Genomic DNA, 23,358 nt, shown 5'->3' with positions numbered 1-23,358 from the left:
TGTTTAGCTGCTGGTACCATATGGGCCTAAAGTAGAACCTTTTGTTTTAGTCTGGCCTTGACCTCGAGGTCACAGTCTTCTGAAACTAAATGGGACATTTCGACTTACCCCGGCTGGGATGGCTTTCTTTACTCTCCTGTTTCTAAATGGAGCGGTCTGGATGTCAGAGGTTTGGAGCAGTGCAGGGAATTAAATCAAGTCTTTAAAAGGAGGAGAGACTTAGATAACTGAGAGGTATTTGAATTAACCACATCCCAGTAACGAACAGGAAAGGCTTTCTAAGGATTTTGCAGACACCAACCCAGCAGAGCTCAGCTGTACCTGCTCTGGTAAAGAGTAACCTGGCATGGCCAGACTGTCTATGTGAAGATACACATCTCTGTCCTATAGAGAACGTCCTTTCCTCTGTCCTTAGAGGTTTAAATAGAGAGTTTGTCAGAAAAAGCACCATGGCTTAAATACTGGTGAGATGGATGACAGATAACGAGGTGTTTGACATAGTAAGATCCAGACTTGGTAGCGCTTGCAGCTCAAAGTCAACACCTTGAATTCAGCTCTGACAGAAGGAACATTAAATTCAACTGTGTCAGCTTGCTGCAGAGCACAGCCGCAAAAATACCGCGAACACAAGGACTATTGGATACCACTCGGGGATCACAAGCAACATTCAGTCTGCAGGGCTGGCTAGTGACTTAGATGAGCTTCAGCCACAATTAACTTGGCTCTGTAATTCTGAAATGACACACGTGCTGGTGTCTTTGCAGGAGAGGCCAGGCTGCTTTTGTCATCTGATGGATAGCGTGTTCTGCCACCTGGGTAGAAAGCAGAGGTCGTGTGTGGTGGTTCTTTAGTCTCCTATCTTGACAGAGTGCAGAGAATTTGTTCCAGTCTGGAGCCGAATAAATCTTTGTGAAGGTTGTTAGCACCATTCTTGCTTCGAGCTACTGAAAAGAGAGGGGGAGCAGTAAAGGGGAAAAGAGATTAAAGGGGAAAACCCAGTAGGTTATCAGTGCATTTCCTCTGTGCTGGAGGTTAAATAATACTTTATGCATGTGACAGAGATACTGTGATGAAGGGGCTGTCAGGCAGAATGAGAGCTGGGCAGCAAAGGGAGCAGAGATGCTTGAGGGAAAAGGGTATGAAGATGTTCTAACTAAAGTCTCTTGTGCAAATCTGGTGTATGATGTGTTGCTTTGTGTGCCTTTCACTGGAAAAAAAATGAATATTCTACAGCTATTTAGGTTTTTCCCCTTCATTGCTCGAGTATTTTTTCTGTCTGAGACATCTCACTGGCTCCTAGGGACATTACTTTAGAAAATGGACAAAAACTCTAAGTCTGGGTCTAGGGTTAGGACTGTAGAATGCCATATGATAATCTCCTACACAAATCGGGGTTTAACAAGTAGAAGAGCTGTCACATTTATCCTGTTTGTTGCAGAAACACCAGCTCCTGCGCATCTTGCTCAGTTTGAGGGCTTGGTCATTGCAGAGCCTCTGGAACTTCAGGTGTCATCATACACCTCCTGTTCAAATCGGCAAAAAACGGGCACTCAGACTCATTTTTACACCAGGTCAATAAATAGTTGACTGATCCTGAGCCGTGTTTTACTGTAACGTTACACAGACACCAGCTGTTCCCCGAGGCTCTTCCTTGTGCTGTGTCAATGTGCCGTGAGCTCCAGACAGGACGATGCGCCTGTCTCGTCTCATAAGCTTTTTACTCACACCCAATGGGCAGCGCAGCATCGAAACAGCAGCCAACACGGGAAACATGTAGTGTTAGAATGCAGTGCAAAGCACTGGGCTTCAGTTGCTTAACACAACACAGGATTTACAGCCCCCCCTTGCTTCCTTTGCAGAGGACAGTGTGACATTCCAGTCATTTGGCTGGTCTGCTTTTGCCCAACACGGGAGAATAGTGGATAGACCAGAAGGAGAAAAGAAGTCTTACATCAGACACCCGTTGTCCATCGTGGAAACAAGAGGAAATCTGAAATATTAAAAGGTACAGGTGGAGTGGAAATTCACGGCTGGGTGGTAGGATGGACCTTGAGATCACATTGAGTCCAGCAGAAGTTGATGGCATAGCAGAAGCGGGCACATAACCTTTATAAAAGAGCTCTCTAGAAATGTTTTATCTTCACTGAGTAGGGGAAAACATGGAATTAACGATCTAATGGATTCATTAAAGCAGCACATGTTGGGATGGGGTAATTATTCCAAATCCCCCAGATTCACTTGCATATATTAGGTTGGTTAGGGGCAGGGAGGACATCCTTACCTTGGTGCTGAGCACAAACCATGGGGATCTCGGTTCTGCTGGGCACGTGAGCCTTAGTTCTGAGTGTGTGTTTGTTCCCTGCTTTAAGCCAACACAGCTCTTTGCTGGCTCCTACTGATGGCAGGTCAGTGATAGAAACAAACCTCTGCTGATCTCCAGCACGTTCCCAGAACTGTATTCCACCCCTCGAACACACCTTCCCACCCCGGGACAGTTTGCCGCCAGCGTTTCGCCTCCTTCCTATTGCAGAGCAGCAGAGGAAAGCAGCACCTAGGTTTAAAAACAGAAGACACCGTGTCCTTGTAGGGAGACTGTGCCGCGGAGCTGACGGGGCAGTGAGGGCTCTCGCTCGCCCGCAGCGTTAATCAGGGCTGACTGTCCCTCTTAATCCTCTGATCCCTTCCATACGGACGCGAACACAAGCGTCGCGGTTGCGCGTTGTGCTGTTCTTCTCGGAGAACAGGGCCGGCTCTGTGGTTTGCAGCAGGCGGCGATTAGATGGGCGGGTGATCAAAAGGTGATTAGCAAATCTGCAATTAGAGCCAAGGCCAGGAGGGCAGTGGCTTACTGCGGGGAAAGGTCACAACCGCTGTCTGGCGGGGTAGAAATAAATCTGTTGTCTTTTCACATATTTTGCTCCGCTCTTGTCTGATGAGACCGTAACGTAAACGGCCAAAGCACAGGAAGAAGCTAGGAGCACAGGAATTGTAGAGAAAACAAACAAAAAAGCCTATGTTTTTAGCTAAGTTTTGCTGTCTTTAAAAAAACCCTGTGTGGTGGGGAAAATATGGCAATTAGAACTCTGTCTCAGGAGAATTGTCTCAGAAGAACTCTGTCTCAGAATAAAATTGACCCCGTTTTCCACATCTAAATAACAGTGTTGCCACCAGCTTCAGAGGCAGCAAGATTGGGCCCATTTACAGGAAAAACAGAAGAAAAGGTTTAAAACGATAGCTCTCTTCCAGGCTGTGGTGGTGAGCGTTTACAACCTCCACTCACAATACACCGTGAAAGGAATACAGATACATCTGGACATTGACTGAAAGTCACTGAACAGTCACGTGAGGATCGTGAGAACTTGTTCGTGCTCTTGTGTGATATTCTTGGTTCTGAATATTTTTTTATTACATAGTTTATTGAAAATAGTATAAGATAGTGCTTCTCAAGATTTGTTTGGAAATTGGGACTGGCTGTTTATGATATGTATGGTCACTTAATAGCAGGGAATTTACAAATGCTGCTTTTTAATGAAAATAATAGTCTGAATTTCTAGAGAAGCTTTCATCCTAGGATCTTAATTTACCAAACAGTTAATGAAGTCTTACTACTTCCTTATGGAATAGGCAAGTTGCATTGAATTGAGAGGATAAAGAGGCACAGAAAGATTCGGGGACTCGTCTGTGGGTGGAATGTCGGTGGTGCCACCAGGAAGGGAACAAACAGCCCTGTCCTGTCTCCAAATCGCACCTTTGCAAATACTTGGGACGAGAGCTCTGCTCTCTGAATAGGGGCAGTACCACTGGGTTCTGAGATCAGTTTGGGGGTTGTTGTGGTTTTAGGACTGTATAGGAAATAATAAGAAAACCTGTCTTCAGAGAGCCCCTGGGTAATTTGGGTCTGCTGTCTTAGAGTAGCCACAGTGCTTTTTTGGGGGTTAGTTCCTTAATATTTCTTTGGGATATCTGGTAAGTGTTCACTTGCGTTCACTTCAACCAGTGATTATAATGCTGGAGACACAACTGGAGGTTTATCATTTGGTTTCCTTTTAGAAGTCTCTGAGATAAACTGCAGCCCAACAGGAGAGCATCTGCTTTGCTTTCTGCTGGAGGACACTGCTGGAACTTCTCTGTGTAAGCTCACTTAAAACCCCTTGCTTGATTTTATTAATATGAAATAATTTGGCTCCTTCTACCTACGGAAAATTACTTCTCTGAATAAAATGCAAGAATATTGTCTAATGAACGGGAAAAATAAGGAGCATAATTGTGTTAATTATCAGAATACCAGACATGTAATTAATATGCCAGAGGAACAAAGAGCAAATGTACTAATAGCATGTAATTGGAGTTAAACTACACCCTTGGTAGAAATCTCTGCAATGGAACTGTTGTGTTTGCGCTCCTTTTCAAATTAGCAATAAGGAATAAATTAACATCCATTTTCTTGCCCGTACAAAGGCGGAATCATATTGTGGGGCAGGGTAATGAATTCAGAGAATGCCTTTACATCCCCATATGGCTCTTGGGAGGGGAACGCTCGTGCACGTGCCTCTTCTCGGCTTCCTTGCAGGGCAGCGAGGGGAGGAGAACATCATCATACCGCCAGATGTTCGCTGAATACCGCGATCCTAAAGAACACAATAAATCTGGAAGCTGGGTGATTTAAACAGTCACCAGTACCTGGTGCAAATATTTCAGTTGGTTTATCTATCCATCCTTTTCTATATTATACATTGCTATATTTTGTCATCAGATAAGGAAATAGGGGAGGAGCTGCTCACTGCCTCAAAGGGACATCTCTGATAGAACTGGAAAGAAAACCTCTAAATCTTCACTTTTTGTAATTAATTCCCACCCCTTTCCTACAGCCTAAATCACTAGTTCGGTTTTCTATATAAATTAGGGAATTAAAGCAGTTGTTAACATGGGCATGGCCCACTGTGCTGCTCTTCAGAACAGGTTAGCACCGTACATAAAGAAACAACATAGAACCACTGGAGTCCCTGTATTTTGTGGGCACACAGTGTAGAGAGGATCATCCAGAGCACCCGACTGTAATTCTTCTTTTGTTGAGTTAGAGGATGATTAGTAAAACAACTTTCTCCTGCTCCTGTTTCACTTTCTGTCCTTGCTCCTCTTCCTCTTTAGTGGTGTCTCACTAAGCTTTTCAAATCATTTATTTAATGCTCTTCCACAGTGGTTCCAGGGACTCAGGAGACTTCAGTACCCCTTGGAATAAGGAAATACATTTTAAGGAGCAGGTCTGGTTTCATTTAGACTCTTCATTTATTTCTATAACACAAAATAGCTACTGAGGTATTAGATGCAAAGCCTTATGTTCATAAAGCTTAAATTTTCTTGAGGTCTTTAAGTCAAGTGTCGCTTTTTAGCTAAGCTCATGAAAGCCAGTCTGGTTCAAGGTACTTCCAAGATATTATAGTATTTTCTAACTGAAATTATTTCAAGGTACTGCAGTATTTCTTCATTTTACCCACCCTTTTTGTGCCCTACTCTCCTAAATATGCAAATGAAAAGCCTAGAAATTCTGTCTTATTCGATTGTAATGTATCTGTCATCACAATATCTAGACACCTGCCTTTCTACTTCACAGAAGAATTGTGAGAGTGCATTAATTAACGCTGGGGAGATGCTTGGAGATCCTAGGATGGAAGGTGCTAACGAGTTGTAAAATATTATAATGATGTTGCAGAATATTCAGTTTCTAAAAGAAAGACTTGCATCTTTTCTCTCTTTCATGTTTCTAGATGCATATTTTGCAACAGAAGGTGAGTCTAAACAGGGGAAAAAAGGATCAAGCAAGGTAGAAAGATTGCTATAATGCAGCTGGTTTTCTTGCGAGGGAGCTGGATGGTTTTATGCACTTCTTTGCTTATTGAATTTTCCCTTCTCTGATGAACCCATACTTCAATGGCTCGTTGAGAATTCTCTGAGCATTCAGAAATGTCAGGGGAGAAGATTTTCTTCTTCAGATGGCCAAGGCCTTCATTTGCATCCCCTAAATCAATTCTCCCACATGATCAAAGCCGTTCTGGAAATTTTCCAGTGTGGGGAAAACCAGTCCTCTAATTCTTTCTCCTCTAATATGTACAGTCAGCTTCCAAATCTTAATCCACCGAATCTAAAAACACATGGATTTTATGCCTCTTTATGGTCAGGGGATTGCAACTGTGTGTATTAGGGATAGCAAGGCTAGGAAAGATGGAACAGGTCACCTATATGTGTTTTCATGCTTGTAGGGGCATTGCTCTGGCATTTTGTTGTGTTTTATTTCGAATGACCCAAAAGATGCTCCTTCTTTACACGAGTACCCTGCGGTTTCATAGACATCACTGTGAAGAATTCATTTTTTTACATGCACCTTGAACCATCACTCTCTTTATGTCGTTATTGTTCATTCTTCCTTCTTGGCTTAGGCTGATAAACCATATCAGAACCAAAATATATTAGAACTCAAACTCCCCAAATACTTTGGGATTCTCCTGTTGCGTTCTCTAGCGGGGATGCAGGAGCTGCAGTGGAGCGGTAACACAGCTGCTCAGAAACTGCTCTGTTGTTGCCTTCATCTAATATTTTGCTTGGCTGCACATGCAAGTCTCATGAGCTTAATTACTTCACTGCACAGTCTCTATGGCCCTTGGTCCCTTTGCAGAAGCGGTTTCAGGGCAGCTGTGATAAACCAAATGCTCACTAGAGGAGGTAAAGCTGGGTTCTGAGTTCTAAGTTCCCTTTAAAAGCAATCATCCTCTGCAAACAAACCAGTATACAGGCATTAATTGAAGTACTGAGATTAAAATAAGCCCACACCTGGTTTTAGCCTCTTTATTTAAAGACTGGACCATTTTCTCAACCCGGTTCTAGAGTATTTGAAGTCTGGACCCTTTTCCATTTTGAACAAGTCTAACATCTAGAAGCAATGGTGCATATTTCACGTGTATTCAGAATCATTTATGAGCCTGAGCTCTGGCAATCCGATCCAGATCTGTTGACTGAGCATATCTGGCTGCTCTCTGTGTTTCTGCTGTGCACTGGCTTGCTTTGAGCAGCATGCAAAGGCATTCGTTTTTACCTATCACCTTATCTCTTCATTCCTGGCTGCTCAGCTCCATTCTGACAAGTGCAATAAATGTGTCCTCCTGGGTCCCTGCAAGCCGGGCATTAGTCACACTGTGCATTTCAAGGACATCAGTCCGATAGTTTTTCAGCTGTAACAGAAAACATGTTCTGCCAGGAGCCATTTGTTACAGTTTTGTTGCTTACTAATATAATAAAAATCAATGTTTTTTGGAGCCCGAGAAGCGGGTCAGAGAGTAGGAGGGAGATAGGTGGTAAAAATGGAGGTGCTGAAGTTAGTTCTCTGAAATAATGGCATGTGGCGTTTCAGAGAGAGTGAGAATCTCTGTCAGCTTGTGCAATGCAGTTACCCCGGCAAACCGCATCGCTATTGTTCCAAAGCAAATAGGGCTGGTGCACAGCAGGTCTCACACTGGGCAGTTTAGATCAAATCTAGCTTTGTGAAACAAAAGGTATTTGAGAAGATGATGTATTTCCTGTACTCTTAGAATCAGTGCCATTGGAACATCAGTGGCGATAGGGATCAGAATTCCATTTTGCCGTCTCCACCACATCTGGAGTGCCCATACTATCTGTATCCCCAACCACTGAACTCCCAGTTCAAACCATTTAGTCATCTCACTAAACAAAATCATCTAACTGATCTTAAAATACAGACGAAAGAATTATTTGCTTTACTGAATCAGAGCCTTAGTCACAACTGACTCGGAGGCGTTTTGCTTAGAGAGTGAAATGCGATCGATGCCTTCTCGTTCCTTGGAAATTTCTCAGTTTCATCATGACTGATTCAGCTGATTAATTAATCTGAGCTGGTAATGCCACTGTGCAATAAATAAGGTTTACCAGGACATAGCATTTCTTCTCTTAAAAATGTCTGTCCGCCCTAACTCCGCAGAATCAGAATCATTTAAACAGTGCTGATGGTAGCGCTGAAGTTTGTTCTTACTGTGTTTGGTGGTAGCGTGCATGGTATCGCACACGTGGACCACAGAGCTCATCTTGCTCTTAAAACTCTCTGTTCTGCCACATCTAATGAATCTAGGTTGTTCTCCAGTTTAAAGGTAATAATAAATTATTTTGCAGAAAATGCTTTAGAGTATGCATGTATTTGCAAGCCAACTGGCCAGTGACTTACAAGCCCTCTTGAGATACTTTTATATCGACACCCAAGCTCTGTACGTAGTTATATTTCTAACAAAAATCCAGTATTTGGGCCAATAGATCTGTGTTGTCATGCATCCATCAATGGGCAATCACCTTTTAACTGATGACGTCTCGCCTTGCAAATCTTTACTAATGGGGTTGTTCTTGCGCGTTAAGTTAGTCAGGCTAGTTTGAGGGTCACATTGAGCTGGACGATCCTTCTACTCTCCACACAAAAGAGAAATAGATGATGTAGCACACTGCCGGCTGAAGCTGCGTTGGCAGAATGTAAAGACTCAGCTCTCTGGCAACAGATGGGCTACGGGCTTCTTCTGACATGATCTGCCATCCAGCATATGTCAGACAGGCTGAGGAATCGAGGGGTTTCAGACTGAGGCTTCAGCTTTATTTTTAAAAAGAAAGACATCTTAGCTCTTGGTAGAGCAGGTGGTCAACAGCACCGTCAATGAAGTAAATGTGGCCCTACTTGGTTGCTTGGTGAAGGGATAGCTCCATAGCACAGGCTAATAATTGAGGTGCTGTTCATCGTATTGGACCATGATGTATTTATCTTCAAATTCCTTTTCTGCTCTGCACGCAGCCGTATTGGCAAATATTCTTAAGATCCAGCAAGATGGTTGTTTTGAGGATGGGAGAAGCCCTTGGGTGGCCTTTGAATATCCAAAAGCGCTGACTTGCTGCCAACCTGCTGGGATCTCCACAGCGACCAAGGACAGTAAGTCGGTTTCTCACCTTTGGTTGGCCGGTCCCCCCCGTATCAATTTTGGGGTGAGCAGGGAAGGTAACAGCGTTGGCCTTGCCTTGGGAGGCAGGGGACGCGTTTCCAGGATAGACACATCTTGGTATTTAAATTGCACAGTGTTTTAAAATAAAGAAACACCCCATCTCTAGGATCTTGAACATTCTGGGCTTTATTTTTATTTCACTGTGGGAGTGAAATGGCTAATAGGTACAAAGCATGAGTAGTCATATCTAATTATAAAATAACTTGGTTGCATTTTAGTTGTCAAAACTCTGATCACGATAAGGTTTTTTTTTCTTCTGTTGAAGCATTTTCTAATTGAGATTTCTGATCGAAGGCCGAATTTTTTTAATTACAGGACTGGTTCTGTGCACCTTGATTATTCCTATTAAACTTCTCGATTGAGATAGTACTTGTGAATTTTTCCCTCACTGTTGCTGCTGGCCTTGCTCTCTTTAGCATCACTGCTGGGTGAGTTAAAAACACAGCTTTTTTTTGCCTTTTTGCTGAAACGATCTGCGGAAGTCAAGGCCAAAGCGCTTAAATGGCTTTAGGTGGGTTTTAATTATTTTCTAAAACGCTGGGATTTCAATCACCATTTGCTTACATCAGCTGTGACGCTGGCGTGGGGCATCAGCTCAGCCGTGATGACCAACTGACCCGCAGCTGCGGCAACGCGGGGACCTTCAGCCAAACCAATAATAAACTAAAAAAAAAGGCAGGGCCGGAGGTGGAAGAGAGGGACGAACCGCGGGACTGCGGTGCCGCAGTGCCGGGGCTGTCGGGGCGGAGCGGCTCTGTCGCGACAGGCTGCGAGAGGCGGTGCCGGCGCGGGGCCCGCCCCCCGCGCAATGGGCTGTCCCGCATCCCCCGCATCCCCCGCGCCGTTGGTTCGCTCCCTCCTCCGCCCGGGAAGCGGCGCGGGGGGACCGGCCGCGCTCGCCGCCGCCATTTTAGGTGCCGCTGGCGGGCGGGGGAGGGAGGGGAGGAGGAGAGAAAAGGCGAACGGAGCGGGGCAGCGCTTCTCCTCCTCTTCCTCCTCCTCCTCCTCGGGGCCGAGCCGAGCCCTCCGCCCGGCGCACAGCGGAGCCCGGACCAGCGGGGGCGCCACAGCCGCCCGGCCAGCCGGGGCTGCGCGCTGCCCCGCACCGCTCCGCGCTGCCATGCCGCCCGCCTCCTGCCTGCTGCTGGCCGCGCTGCTCTGCGGAGGAGCGGCGGCCGCGAGAGGTAAACAGAGCCGGGGCGGGCGGGGGAGGCTGCGCGGCGCCGGGGGAGCGGGAGGGCGGCGGGGGCGGGTGGGATGCCCGCGCTGGGGGGCGGCGTGCCGGGCGGGGAGGGTGTCCTTGGCTTCTTCGTCCTTCGCAGGGGGGGAGCGCGGCGGAGGACATCGCGGGGCGGGCGGGGAGGGGAAGGAGGGCGCTGGCCGCCCCTCCCCGGGGTGACCCCGCGGCGGCCACTGCACCTGCGGGAAGGGGAGGGGGGGGCGGCGGCGCCTCGGCGCTCACCTGCGCCCCGGGGCCTCGTTCCCCCGGAGGTCGGGCCCCGCGGGGGTCCGGGCTCGGCTGCGTTACATAAGCGCGGCCAGGGCCGGCGATCCGCGGTGCCCGCGGCGGGCAGGGGTCGGCACTTGTTGCGGGGGAGGGTCACGGTGTGGAAACGCAGCGGGAGCCGCCGGCGGCCCCGTCCCGAGCGGCCCGGCCGCGGGAAGCGCCGCTCCCCTCAGGGCAGCTCGGGGGAGCGCCCGGGTGGGCAGCGGGGAGGGGAGGTTAAACACCTCGGGAACCCCGGTTTGTGTAAAGAACACTCGGCTGGTTGTTGCCGAGAGGAGCTGGCTTTGCTAAACCTTCAGCCATAACGGCGTTTTTAAACGGTGGCCTTGTGGCTATCGATTGATCCTGTGGAGTAAAAGCAGACGCATTGCAGGTCTCCTCCTGAGCAGATTTCAGTAAGAGGCTTGCGGACGCTTCCTCACCTGAAGGTTACCCCTGGGATGGAGAAGGCTGTTTCTGCAAGATGCAGCCGATCATATGATGAGATTCGAGATCTTGCGTTTAATTTGAATATAGATAAGAAGCGTGGCTTTAAAATGGCTTAAAAACACATTGAAGGGATGTTCTTGATCTTAAACAGAACCAGCTCGTAAATGATCCATCCTGCTGCATTTCCCTACAGAGGATCAAGAAGCTGCTGCTGTAGTTAAGAAGTCTGCCAGCTGTTTAGGTAGTGACCATGATTTACCTGTACAAGGTCTCTTAAGTACAACCTCTTCACTGATATTCTTGGAACCATTAAATTTAATGCATACCACACCAGTACAGATGCACAAGTTAATTGAATTGCTAGGCTTTTCCATCATTTGAAATAGTGAATAAAAGTGAAGATCAAACCCCCTTTTTTAAGAAAGCTACTGTGTACTTGGAAACGAATGGCAAATTTAGGCAGCGTTACCCAGGACAGCTCTGGAGTTGGTTGGAGGTTGTTTTCAGTCCAGTCTACAGAGCTGCCGGTCCTGATCTGTTGAACTTCATCGCGCGTCACCGAGTTACACGCGAGGTCTGGTTTGGCTTCGTGTGGGCAGTTGTCTTTGTCCTCGTGACGTTTTGCCTACTCTTGGTGGGCCTATTAATAATGTTACGTAAAGATGCATTTAATGAGACGTGACCTCTGGAGAAAACCTGGAAAGCTGTGAGGGCAGCTCGTGTTCACTTCACTCTTGTTGGGAGAAACGTTTGTTTGGAAACTTTTATGGTAAACTTTCCGTTTTGTGTTGTATTGTCCCTTTAATTTTTTTTTAAGTACCGCTTCATTTTTTTTCATCTGTGACTTTAAAAGCCCTCGTTACCAAGGTTGGTAAGATTTATTATTAAACTGAGTTGTGCTTGGTTCGCTACTGTGCAGAAATGGCCTGGAAAGGCCACAGTGAGTGGTGAGTTCCACCCTGCAGTGCTGAGTATTCCCCAGTTGGAACAGAAGAGTGAAAAGTGGTTTATTTTGTGATGATGGAAAGAATCAGAAGTAGCTTTGGGGGGACGTGATCTTACACAGAAGTTAGGTGAGAGCTGGCTGACCTACCGTCTTCTCTATGGTTAATTTAAGGGGTGCAAAGAGGGGTTTCAGGTTCTAAAGAGGAGTTTTCCTGTCCAGTTAATGGAAAACTCTTGTGTCCCTTCCAGCTTATTGTCATTTAGGAAGGGTATTGATGAAAAATAACGCTATCTGGAGGGAGCTTTGCTGAGCTGTGATTATTTCAGGAAGATTTCTGGTGCTACAAATGTGTTCGATCCAAACCACAAACCACTTTCTGACCACCACGCTCTTACTGCAGCTGTTTCTTTGACATGGTAACGGCCTCTATAGTATGGGGCTGGTGGCTAGGTTTATATCGCCTTTGTAGAGGCAAGGAAATTTTAGACTACTCTAAAGCATTATGAAGAGAAAATCTGGCTCTTTATGGGAGCTGTTGTTTTTTTTTCCTCTTAAGGATTTATGAAAGTAAGAGACTACTGAGAAGAGACAGAATCCACCAGCGTTAGACCTTTCTATGATGCATAATGCTTGCAGAAGTATAACATACAGCCATCTGTTCAGAAGCAAACAATTTAAATCTTTTTTTCTATAGATATTTTATAAAACAATAGAGTGTTGTGGAAACTGAAACGGAGGAGAGATGGTCTGGGCGAGCACAGGTGACTTAGTGTGTTTGCAGTACTGTTGTGCCTTCTCCCCTGTTATTAGACTGCAGGTTGTGCTGTCTGTGCCAAGTTACTGGGAAAATGTATCTGGATTTCTAAATATATCTTTGGTTTGAGGTCTTAATATTCCTGCAGACTTGAAATCACCAGTTTCAGATTGTTGCAAGGAGTTTTTTTTAAGGAGAAGGACAGAAGCTGGACTCACAGCCTTCAATTTCTCCTGGGAGTTGGAAGGCTTAAGTTAAACCTAGATCAGGCCACAGGACAGCGTATTGTGAGCATCTCAGACACATTACGTTAGAATTTTGATATTCTGGGTAAGGCAGCATTTTTTGCCCTGAAAATCTAAGTTTCTGGTAGCTTAGTGGCTTATGGCTGTGAAATTGTTCAACAGTAGAGGAAGAACTTCTGTAGTCTTTGGCATTTTCTGAACAAAAGCACTTTGACCATTTTCCTGAGCCGTATCTCTCATTCTATTTGGGTGTATTCAGAGAACTCTATCTGATTTTTTTAATGATATTAAGGGGCATACATCTTGTATCATTATCGTTATTGTCAAAGACAGAAGCGATACCTCAAAACATGAAAGAGCTTATTAAGTCAGAAGCCTCAGTCTTAAATAAATCTTGTTTTGCACTGTAATTTATTTGATTTGTACTGATTGACTCACATTGGCTTCAGTAGGGACTAAACCTCCTTAGGAGCCTTTAGAAAGGATTATTGGAAACCTCAGTGCCTTTGAAGAACTGTCTGTCCTTTGTTTGTAGTATTAGGTCTCATCTCACTTGCTTTGTGTTCAGATTGAAAACAAGTTGCTGCTGCTGCTCCCGGTTGGTTTCCCTGTTTTTAAATTGAGTCAGCAAGTAGAGCCAGAAGTGCTGGTTACACCGAGGTGATGTTACTGTATTTATTTGTAAATAAGATTCCCTTTCAAGGAGTGAAGTTTATAAATATGTTAGCAGTTAGAAAGTAAGTGCTTTTCACTCTTGCACTATAATTAGCAACATTTAAGGGAACGTTTATGAAATGAATGTTTACAGCCACAGGCTTGTTTTCTATTTTAGTGTTCTGTTTAATTTAAAACATGTTAAATTTCACCTCAAAAATTAAGGCTTTGTTGCCTTAATCCTATTTAGACTGTTTTGTGATTGAATATTTTTGTTTGCTGTTTTCCCTGCGAGGCTTTTATCCAAATATCCCTTATCTAAGGTGTTTGGTGCTCAGCACGTTTCTTCTCCTGCAGTTGTGGGTGATAAAAATTGCGGCTAGTTTCTAACCAGGCATTTGCACACACCTGAGTTTCAGACTTACAGCGATATTTCCATGTGTCTTTGTACAAACAAAGTCCCATTTAGGCAACTTGTTGGCAAGTGGTGATAAACCAGAGACTTTTCCCTAGGTAAAATAGAATTTAATAAAACCTGTTGAATTCCTGTAGCCGTTAGTTTGAATATGGTGTTTGGAGAATTAGTGTTAATTGTGCAGGCACGTGAGAATTTGTAAATGTTATCTCGTGCTCCCAATGTGTGACAGTTGAGCCTCCAGGACTGTGGCAAAGAATCCAGAATAGAGATGGGAGATTGTGGGGTGGATTTTGACCATTGATTTTCCTTCAACTAGGAGCTGTAGAGGTTAATGTCAGGGGATGCCCCTGCCCTTACCTGAGCCCTTCATCCCTCTGTATTTTCCTGCTGCCTCCAGCTGGTAAAGGAAATTCTAGTTTGTCTTGGAAACCCATGCTATAGATAAGGAAAGTTCCGTGCTATCAGGGAACTCAGCACTTGAGCAGAACTTGTGGTCAGTTTTATCCCGTTGTTTGTACCTGCTTGTAAGAAAATGGCTTTTAGATAAAATTTTAGGTATGAGAAGACCAAATTGAGTAAACAAATATTTTCCTTGCTGGTGACATATTTCAAGTTGTTTATATACAAAGTTAATCTTCACCCATTCTCATAGGAAACAGGCTGAATTGCAGGCTGGTGCGTCCGGCCAGGAACAGCACACACATTATAATCAGACTGTGCTACGCCCTTTCTTATTAAACTTTGCTTTTGGGGTGGAGAAGGCATATTTTATTGTGTAGATCTTTTCTCCTTGGCTGAGCGATACTTTTCCGTAGTTATGTACTACACAAGCTTGTTCTTTTAATGATGTTGCTTGAAGTTTCATCAGAACAGTACTAAATAGTGAATATTCAAGGTAAGACATGCTTTGGAGTTTTAATTGTCTCACTGAAAGGCATGCTTATATTCTCTTACATCAAGAGGAAGACAATCAGACAAAAGATGTGCAGTCATTAAAGTTTTTGTCAGACCTTTAAGACAGGAGCAAATGAGTGTTTACCCAGTTCACTGAGTGCAGTTCATTTCAATTGACGGAGACTGTAATTCTCTTTTTATGCAATCTCTGGGTTTTTTCACGAAGTCTCAAAGGTGGATTTTGGAAATCAATGCTTTATTGTCCCTAGACTGAGCCATCTAGCTTTCAAACTCTAGTACCTGTAATCGAGTTAGTTCAACATGTTTACCAGTTAATTCTTAAGAATTTGTTTTGACATAAAGCATCTTGATCTAATTCTAGAGATGTGTAGCGTGGATCAGCAACACAATGTATTTGAAATAGTTATCTGGAAGAAAACAGTATTTTCAGCTGCAGCCCTTTCTGGTTGAAGTGTGTCCAAACCTTCAGTTATGTAGGTGCCAGATCCCATTTAAGTCAAATGAGCTTCTGACGACTGGTAAGAAGATAACCAGAGGCCTCAGAAAATGCTTCGATAATTACGTGTAGTTTTAATTGGTTCTAGTATTTCAATGTGAACATAACTATTTGGGATTGTTTTAAGATAATAGCTTTTGATGATAAAGTTTCCATACTAGCCCTAAACCCCATTACCCTGCCTACGCATTCATTTCCATTCATTAATTTGTTTAAACAGCAGGAGAATTTGCTGCTGGTTGATGTGCTGGATTGCATTCTGCAGCATTAGCCATTGCGTCCTTTCTTTAACGTATTATACATTCCTTTTCTGCGGAACAGGCAGTAGTGGTTCCAGTCAGTGTTAGCAGAAACTGGTGTGAACGGGATTTTCAAACCCAGTGTTGAAGGCACACAACTCATCAGGCACCAGTTCCCTGTCCTCCCGTTGAGCAGCAATTATCTGCAGATAAACCGGGTTGGACGTGTGGCTTGTGCTCCCCTTGCAGATGCACGTTCAGGCATTGCTTGCCAGCAGTACAGGCTCTAGCATGACCTTTGCAATTCAGTTTGCTGCCTGGAAAAAGAGGGATGCTTGGCTGTCTTGTAAATTCTTTTTTGGTCGGTCAAGCTAAGTAGAAGTCTGTGTGCTGCGTGGTGCCAGGGCGGCTTCCCCACTTGACTAGATTAAATGCTAGTTGGGATTTACAACAGATTCCAGTTGAGGCGCTTACAAATAGTGTGAATATTGTATTTCAAGGAAACCAGTGTAGTTTATCCCAGTTAAATGGCAAGAGATTAACAGCTCAGGGCACTTTGTTAGTGTCAGGCTTGGGCTAGGCCGGCTGTTTTGGTTTGAAATGAACAGTCTGGCTTGGAACAACTTTCTCTGTAGATTTCAGGAGTTTGGGGGCAATTAAAGAGAAAGAAAATATGTAAGGGTAGTTTTCAGTCCAGCATTTAATAATATTTAAGCCGAGTGGGATCAGAATAATATGTGGTTCAGTTTTGCAGTTGGTTCAAGGGAAGCAGTGAATGTATCGCTCATATTTCAGATGCTGGCTTGGGAATTCCTTACAGTGTGTGGTTGTGCTGGAGTCAGTAGATCCCAAATATGGATAACGGGCCTTTCCTGGGTATTCAGCACTAAGTTTGGTGGGCTTTTTAAAATCCAGTGATGTTTAGCCTTCAGAAACACAAAGGGATCTAAGCTTTATGTTTTAAAATCTGGTGATGTTTTAGCCTTCCAACACAAAAGGGTTTAAGCTTTATGATTTTATTGTCTACAGCACAATAAAAGGACATGACTTTGCTTTTGACTGGGCCTGTTGTTTGAAGGTTCACTCGACTCTGCAGATGCTTAACATACTCATAATTCTGTTCATATGTGGTTACGCTGCTTCAAGCTTGTATAGAGCTCCCTACCCGACAGTAGTGGGATTTACTGGAGGTTGTTAAATTAGGAGAAAGTTCCTCAATGCTTAACAAAAAATAATTGTGATCTACATTCAGAAGCAGTAGAATGGAGATGGAGTTTATTTCTGGCAGAGAGTTGCTTTAGTATTTTATCCGAGGTCCTTGCAAAGACTAAGACGAGCAGATGAAAGGACTCTGATACGTTCACTTGAGGTGTAAATGTGTTAGTGAAACACTTCTGTTTAGACCAGGTTTGGATTCAGAGACGTTTCGATTGGAGATTCACACTTTAGCGGTTATTGGCGCCTCGGGAATGATCCGTGAGTCCCTTCCAGTTTTAAAACACCAAGTTCCTTGGTGCTGCGGCAGCGACTGCTCGGGGTGAACAGAACAATGCGGCTGACATTTAGCGGGCTGTTTGGTATGCTGGATATTGAAAGCGCGCCCGTGTGAGTGTGTTGTGGCAATAAAGATTGAGTAAAACCGCACGGCGGTAATTAAACACTGTTTGTATTGAAGCAGTTTGCTGTGAGTTCTCTCTTGCTGCATTATGGTGCACAAAGATGTGATATCCTGGCCAGCAGTGTGGTGCTACTAACCAGGAAAAGATGGCAGATGAAAGCGTATTGGGAGAGGATTATGGTTTCCTGTGTGAGTTCTCTGCCTCTGGGTTGAATCATTTGTTTAAATGTCCTTTTATCACCATCTTTTTAAATTCCTCTGGGTAAGCATATGCCAGACATCATGAATCCATTTTAGTTTGTGGGAGAGGCAGGATTCAGAGTCTAGGTTAGCCTTACATCTCTATTTTGACAATCTGCTCGTATAATTCCTTGGAAAGGTGAAATAGCAGGACTCAACTATGCAGCGGCGTTGTAGCTGTAGCGTATACTTTGCTGTGCTTGCACAGGCATTTATTTCAGTTTTTGTAAGTATTTGATCTCACAAAGACCACAATCTGGGTGATATCAGCCACTGATACTGTTCGGTATATTTGTAATAACCTCTAGCAAAGCATTTCTTATCTTGGATTATACATCGCTGGCCGGAGATGTCTTGGGTTTGTAAGATAGGGAGCGGTTTTCAGACCCTCTAGATGAACGTTTTCCATAGGTTCTAAGTAGCTAGATACATACAGCCTTCCAGAATCAGATCTGGGAAAACAGTATTAATTTAAGAAACAAGAGTATGTGGTAACCTAAGAGGTTTTTAGAAGTGGCAGGTACACATTGCCCAGAACCACCCAGGTGAAGCTGTAGGACCTCAGTGTGATGAGAGCTGGACCGAGAGAAATAATACGTTCAACTGTCAGGAAGAATTAGGTGTTACACCACAGATATTGGTTCTGTGGGCTACAAGCTGTATTTATATTTGGAGAGTGCATAACATAAAGATACATATTTAATAATCAAGGCTCTCTCACATTGGATTGTCACGTAGTAGGTGATAACGTAGTAGATAACACACCTTTTTGTCTTCCATCTTTTGTGATGCACTAGCAGAAACTTCCTTGGCAAGTGTCCTTAGAGCTCGTGTAGAAATTAATTAAGTTTTACCTCTGTCCACCTGGGTCTTAATGACAAGAGCGAGCCCCATACAAGACAAAAGGCTGAAACTAGAAAAAGTCATCATGTCCTGAAGAACAGTCCAGCAACTGGATCCCGAGTTTCCCAGGATGTGGAGAAGCAGAGTGTGAACAAGCCCTTGTCTTTGACGTTGGCCGGTCCGTCTTTGCCTGGTGCTGGGTACAGGTTTTCCGGGTGTCACACTTGGCGCTGGTGACAGCGGCTCCCGTCACTGTTCCAATTGAATTGCACTTAAGGGGCATCTTAAATCCCAGCGTAGTTAAGCAACTAATTTAGCTTTTCCAAGTTACTTTTGGAAAGCCTGCAGGGACACTCAACTCTTCTGGGCACACTTAGGCGGGATTTTGTCTCAAATTTTTTAAATTAGTAAAAAACTGATTCAGGTGTAGAAAAATGAAAGAGGAAAATACTGGAATCAGTATTGTAAAGCGTTTTCAGTTTCAAACATTCTGAGTTGGTACTTTGTTTTCCTTTCAGTTAACAAGCATAAGCCATGGATTGAAACAACCTATCATGGAATAATCACAGAAAATGACAACACGGTGCTTTTGGACCCCCCCTTGATAGCCCTGGACAAAGATGCACCTCTGCGGTTTGCAGGTAAAGAATGCATCTGCGGTTCTCTTTTAAGAAGTAGAAATGCCTTCTCGAGCACGAATGCTGTGTGTCTTCCCTAACATAATGTTTCAAAGCTTTTAGAACCTGGGAAACGTTTGCGTGTGGACCAGAGTTTTATTTCATATTTACAGCTGTATCCAAATGTCCAAACCAGAAAGTATTCTATATTGCAGGTATTTCACGTTAATTTTTCTGATTTTTTTTTTAACGTAGTGTCAAACCTTTTCCTCCGTTGTCCGGATTCCACGTTTCACAGCGTTCAGTCTGCGAGTTCTGAAACAATTATTTTCTTGTTATTTTGAAGAGAATTATTGGTTTTCTTAATGGTTTTGATTTGTGTCTTAAAATATTGAACACAGTAATTAGTATAATTAAGATGGTGTTTGCGTGGTAAGTTTGGGTAGCAGTTTGGAGTATTTTACAAAATGGACAGTCTCTTCTACCTGAAGAGGTTTTTTCTTGATACACAAGATATTTGCAAAATGTAGGCTCGTTCTTCACTATCAATATGGGACCAATAGATGACAGTTTTCTTTCAAACCTATGCGTAGTTTTTTTCTGGAACCTCCCGTTTAGGAATACTGTATTCATTAATTGATGCGGGGTTACGGAAAGTACTTTTTTTCATTTAACAAAATATTAGAAAACTATGTTCAAAGAATAACATGAGCTTAAACTAGATACTTGCAGGAGCTTATTTGGTTAAGTAAAATTTTAGACTGAAGAATCCCAGTAAAATTCCCAGTGGATGTGCCATGAGCCGTTTTTGGGCATGTTGCTTAGCCTGGCTTCAAAGAGGCGCTGGTAGAAAAAGAGACTGATGAAATTAACAGCCCTTTGAAACATTTATCATGCTGACTGCATTGTGTGCTATGGTATTATAGTAACTCAGTCACAATTTCTTAAAGTGGTACTTAAAGTAACAGTTTTGTTGCATTATCATAAGGCTGTAATTATCTCCAAGGCTGCCTTGTGAATTCAGGAAGCTCAGAAATAGTGTTTAAAGCTTTCAGATTCAGACTGTCTCACGGATCGGATACACGTGGCAGAGGCCCTTAAGTGATCTTACCTGGAAATAAAACTGCTGTCTATGAAAAACAAAACTTTTCATTTCCAGTTGAAGGAGCTTGTGTTGGGACTGGTAAAATATCTTCAAATATATTATCAAATTTGCAGAGGAAAATCCAATGTCAAACCATCTTTTCAAATGAGGCTGGTTTTCCATTGTGTTGATCTAAATAGTATAAACCTGCTTTCATTTAATGAACATTTTTACCAGCTGGAAGTTGATTTTATTAAACGCTTGTGTCAAGATACGTTTTGGCTTTCAGATACTTAACAATTCCTAAGCAGCAGCTGAACAATGGATTTTAAATTGTTGTCTTAAACTCTGAGTACAGCACGCTAGCACTGTAAAGAAATTTCCCTTGCTACAACTATTGGATTTGAATTGCGTGAGTTTTGAATGACTCTGCTGTGGGAATCTAGAAGAGTTTTCATCTGCTGTTAAATGAACAATACTTGGATCTGTCTTAGAGGAGCCCAAATGTGGGAGTGATGTTGAGTCAGCGATATCAGTTTAGATGGTGCCGTGGTCGTGTCCTGGGATGGAGAATAACGTGCTGATTGTCCAGCAGTGTCTCTGGGGGTGTTTAAGTGTGAGAAGCCCATTAGATCAGTGACATGTTTTCACAGCAAAACAAAGCGTTGCCAGGACCTAACTGGTATATTCCCACTTAGAAATTAAACTTATTCATGCTTCAGAAGGGTGGATACTTTAATTAACTGTGCCCCTTAGCTGAGCTGGGAAACTTCTGGACTGTCTGCAGGTTTAAAATATTTTTAATACAGCTTTGTGCTTTATTTCAGTTTTGAGCATGTTGAAACATCTTGAAACTAGTTCATTTAAATACTTTGTAGTGCATGACCTGCGGGGCAAGTAGAACTAATATTTTATTGCTTTGTTTACTCCGTGCTGTTGGCAGGATCCTAAAATTCAGGTGTGCAAAATAAGTAGAGTTATCTAGACATATATTTCTAGTGTAATTTGTATGGTTTTTTTGTCTGAAATGACACACTTTTGAAAATGGAGTTTCACAGAATCTCAGACTGTCAGGGGTTGGAAGGGACCCGGAAAGCTCATCCAGTGCAATCCCCCCATGGAGCAGGAACACCCAGATGAGGTTACACAGGAAGGTGTCCAGGCGGGTTGGAATGTCTGCAGAGAAGGAGACTCCACAACCCCCCTGGGCAGCCTGGGCCAGGCTCTGCCACCCTCACTGGGAAGAAGTTTCTTCTCAAATTTAAGTGGAACCTCCTGTGTTCCAGTTTGAACCCATTACCCCTTGTCCTGTCACTGGTTGTCACCGAGAAGAGCCTGGCTCCATCCTCCTGACACTCCCCCTTTAGATATCTGTAAACATGAGTGAGGTCCCCCCTCAGTCTCCTCTTGTCCAGCTCCAGAGCCCCAGCTCCCTCAGCCTTTCCTCACACGGGAGATGCTCCACTCCCTTCAGCATCTTGGTGGCTGCGCTGGACTCTCTCCAGCAGTTCCCTGTCCTGCTGGAACTGAGGGGCCACAACTGGACACAAGATTCCAGGTGTGGTCTCCCCAGGGCAGAGCAGAGGGGCAGGAGAACCTCTCTGACCTACTGACCACCCCCTTCTAACCCACCCCAGGTACCATTGGCTTCCTGGCCACAAGGGCCCAGTGCTGGCTCATGGTCACCCTGCTGTCCCCAGGACTTTGAATAGAGTTATGCCTGGTTGCCGTGTCGTAACTACCTGATGTGTAGAGACCCTGTGGGTTCTGTATTCTGTTCCGCGATTTTGAGTCGTGTTGCAGTTTGATCCTAAGTGATTTCACTGAAAAAAACTAAACAGCTACATTTTCTATTGTACATTAATTAGTGTCTAAAATCAGTTTAATGTCTGAAGCTCTTAGTATGGATTTCTCTTTTACTATGCAAAAAGGAACTGAATTTTTATTGCATTTGAAACAAACTGTTCTATCTGGATGCCTTCACATGGCTGAATGTGTTTTGTTATGAGAGTGTAACGCAGGATCTTGGTAGCAAGATGTTGAAATGTTTCCCTTGGGGAAGGAAATCTTTCCTTGTTTTTGTTATGTGTCTGTAATAGGGTTTTAGTCCCCCTTCCCCCCCCAGCCCTAGAGAAAACCACTTCCCAGCCACAATGCTTTATTTTCCCCTTACTAATCTGGGATGCAAGAAATATTTTTGTGGGGGTTAGGAATTTCTTGACTTGGAGCATGTTTCTACATGGAGTTTTGAAAATACTCTTGCAGAATTAGTTTATTCTTAGGAAAAACAAAACAAACCACACAAACAAATTAAAACCAAACCAACCAACCAACCAAAACCCCAAACCACACAAACAAAATCCCCCCCCCACACACACAAAGTTTGGGGTTTAACAGATTGTGATTTTGAGGGGAGTGAAGAACAGGGTTAATTGCCTTTTTATTAAAACTGTGCAACTATTCCAGATGCCCGTCATGGTCACGTAATACCGTTGTAAAACTCGCTTTTATCTGAGCTCTCCTCATAATCACAGAATCACACAGAATGACAGCATGTCAGGGGTTGGAAGGGAAGGGACCTTCAGCCAGTTCGCAGTCACCTCACTACCCGCTCATCCAGACCACACTCCTCAGTTCAGCTGTGAGGATGCTGTGGGAGACTGTGTCAAATGCCTTACTCAAGTCAAGGTAGATCATGTCCACCGCTCTGCCATCATCCATCCATCTTGTTATGTCCTCATAAAAGTCAATGAAGTTGGCCAAGCACAACTACCCCTTGGTGAAGCCATGTTGACTGCCCCTAGTGACCCTCTTATCCCTGATGTGCCTTGAGATGGCACCAAGGAGAAGTCGTTCCATCAGTTTCCCAGGGATGGAGGTGAGGCTGACCGGTCTAGAGTTACCCGGGTCCTCCTTCTTACCCTTTTGGAAGACTGGAGTGATGCCCCACTGATGCAAGCCCAGCTGCCACCCCATCCCCCTTCGAGCCTAGTTTAAAGCTCTCCAAATGAGCCCTGCCAATTCCTGTCCCAGCATCCTTTTGCCCCTGGAGATAAACCTTTCCCACGTATCACTTTTTGGACTGGTGTCTTGTAAAACCAGCTGTTACCAAAGAACCCAAAGCCCTGCCTGTAGCACCAGTCCTGGAGCCAATTGTTTAGGGACTGGATTTTTCTCTTCCCTCCCGTATCATCACCCAAAATGGGAAGGAGGGAAGAGAAAATCACTTGAGCCCCAGACTCTTTTACCATCCGTCCCGAGGCCTTGAAATCTTTTCTCATTCCCCTCAGAGCTCACGGGTGATCCCGGAGC

General features: G+C 44.1%; 1 protein-coding gene and 1 long non-coding RNA gene across 5 annotated transcripts in view; both read left to right on the top strand.

Annotated features, from left to right (window-relative positions):
- The first annotated feature begins 1,867 nt into the window (after positions 1 to 1,867).
- Positions 1,868 to 8,972, top strand: LOC135575947 (uncharacterized). The gene is made up of 3 exons (XR_010467411.1): positions 1,868 to 2,005; positions 4,051 to 4,131; positions 8,837 to 8,972. It is a non-coding gene; the product is annotated as an uncharacterized LOC135575947 (long non-coding RNA).
- A 911-nt stretch (positions 8,973 to 9,883) lies between these two features.
- CLSTN1 (calsyntenin 1) overlaps positions 9,884 to 23,358 on the top strand; it is a 31,699-nt gene continuing 18,224 nt past the window's right edge. For 2 of the 4 annotated variants that reach the window (XM_065037479.1, XM_065037477.1), the window contains exons 1-2: positions 9,884 to 10,225; positions 18,864 to 18,986. In XM_065037479.1, coding sequence (XP_064893551.1) covers positions 10,162 to 10,225; positions 18,864 to 18,986 — 187 coding nt within the window. In that variant the 5' untranslated portion in view covers positions 9,884 to 10,161. The remainder of the gene's footprint in view (positions 10,226 to 18,863; positions 18,987 to 23,358) is intronic. The other 2 variants (XM_065037480.1, XM_065037478.1) reach the window with 1 other exon arrangement.

Source organism: Columba livia, chromosome 21, assembly GCF_036013475.1.
Source record: "Columba livia isolate bColLiv1 breed racing homer chromosome 21, bColLiv1.pat.W.v2, whole genome shotgun sequence".
NCBI classification, from domain to species: Eukaryota; Metazoa; Chordata; class Aves; order Columbiformes; family Columbidae; genus Columba; species Columba livia.
Note: the sequence above shows the minus strand (reverse complement) of the source record. Positions and strands in the feature narration are given on the sequence as shown.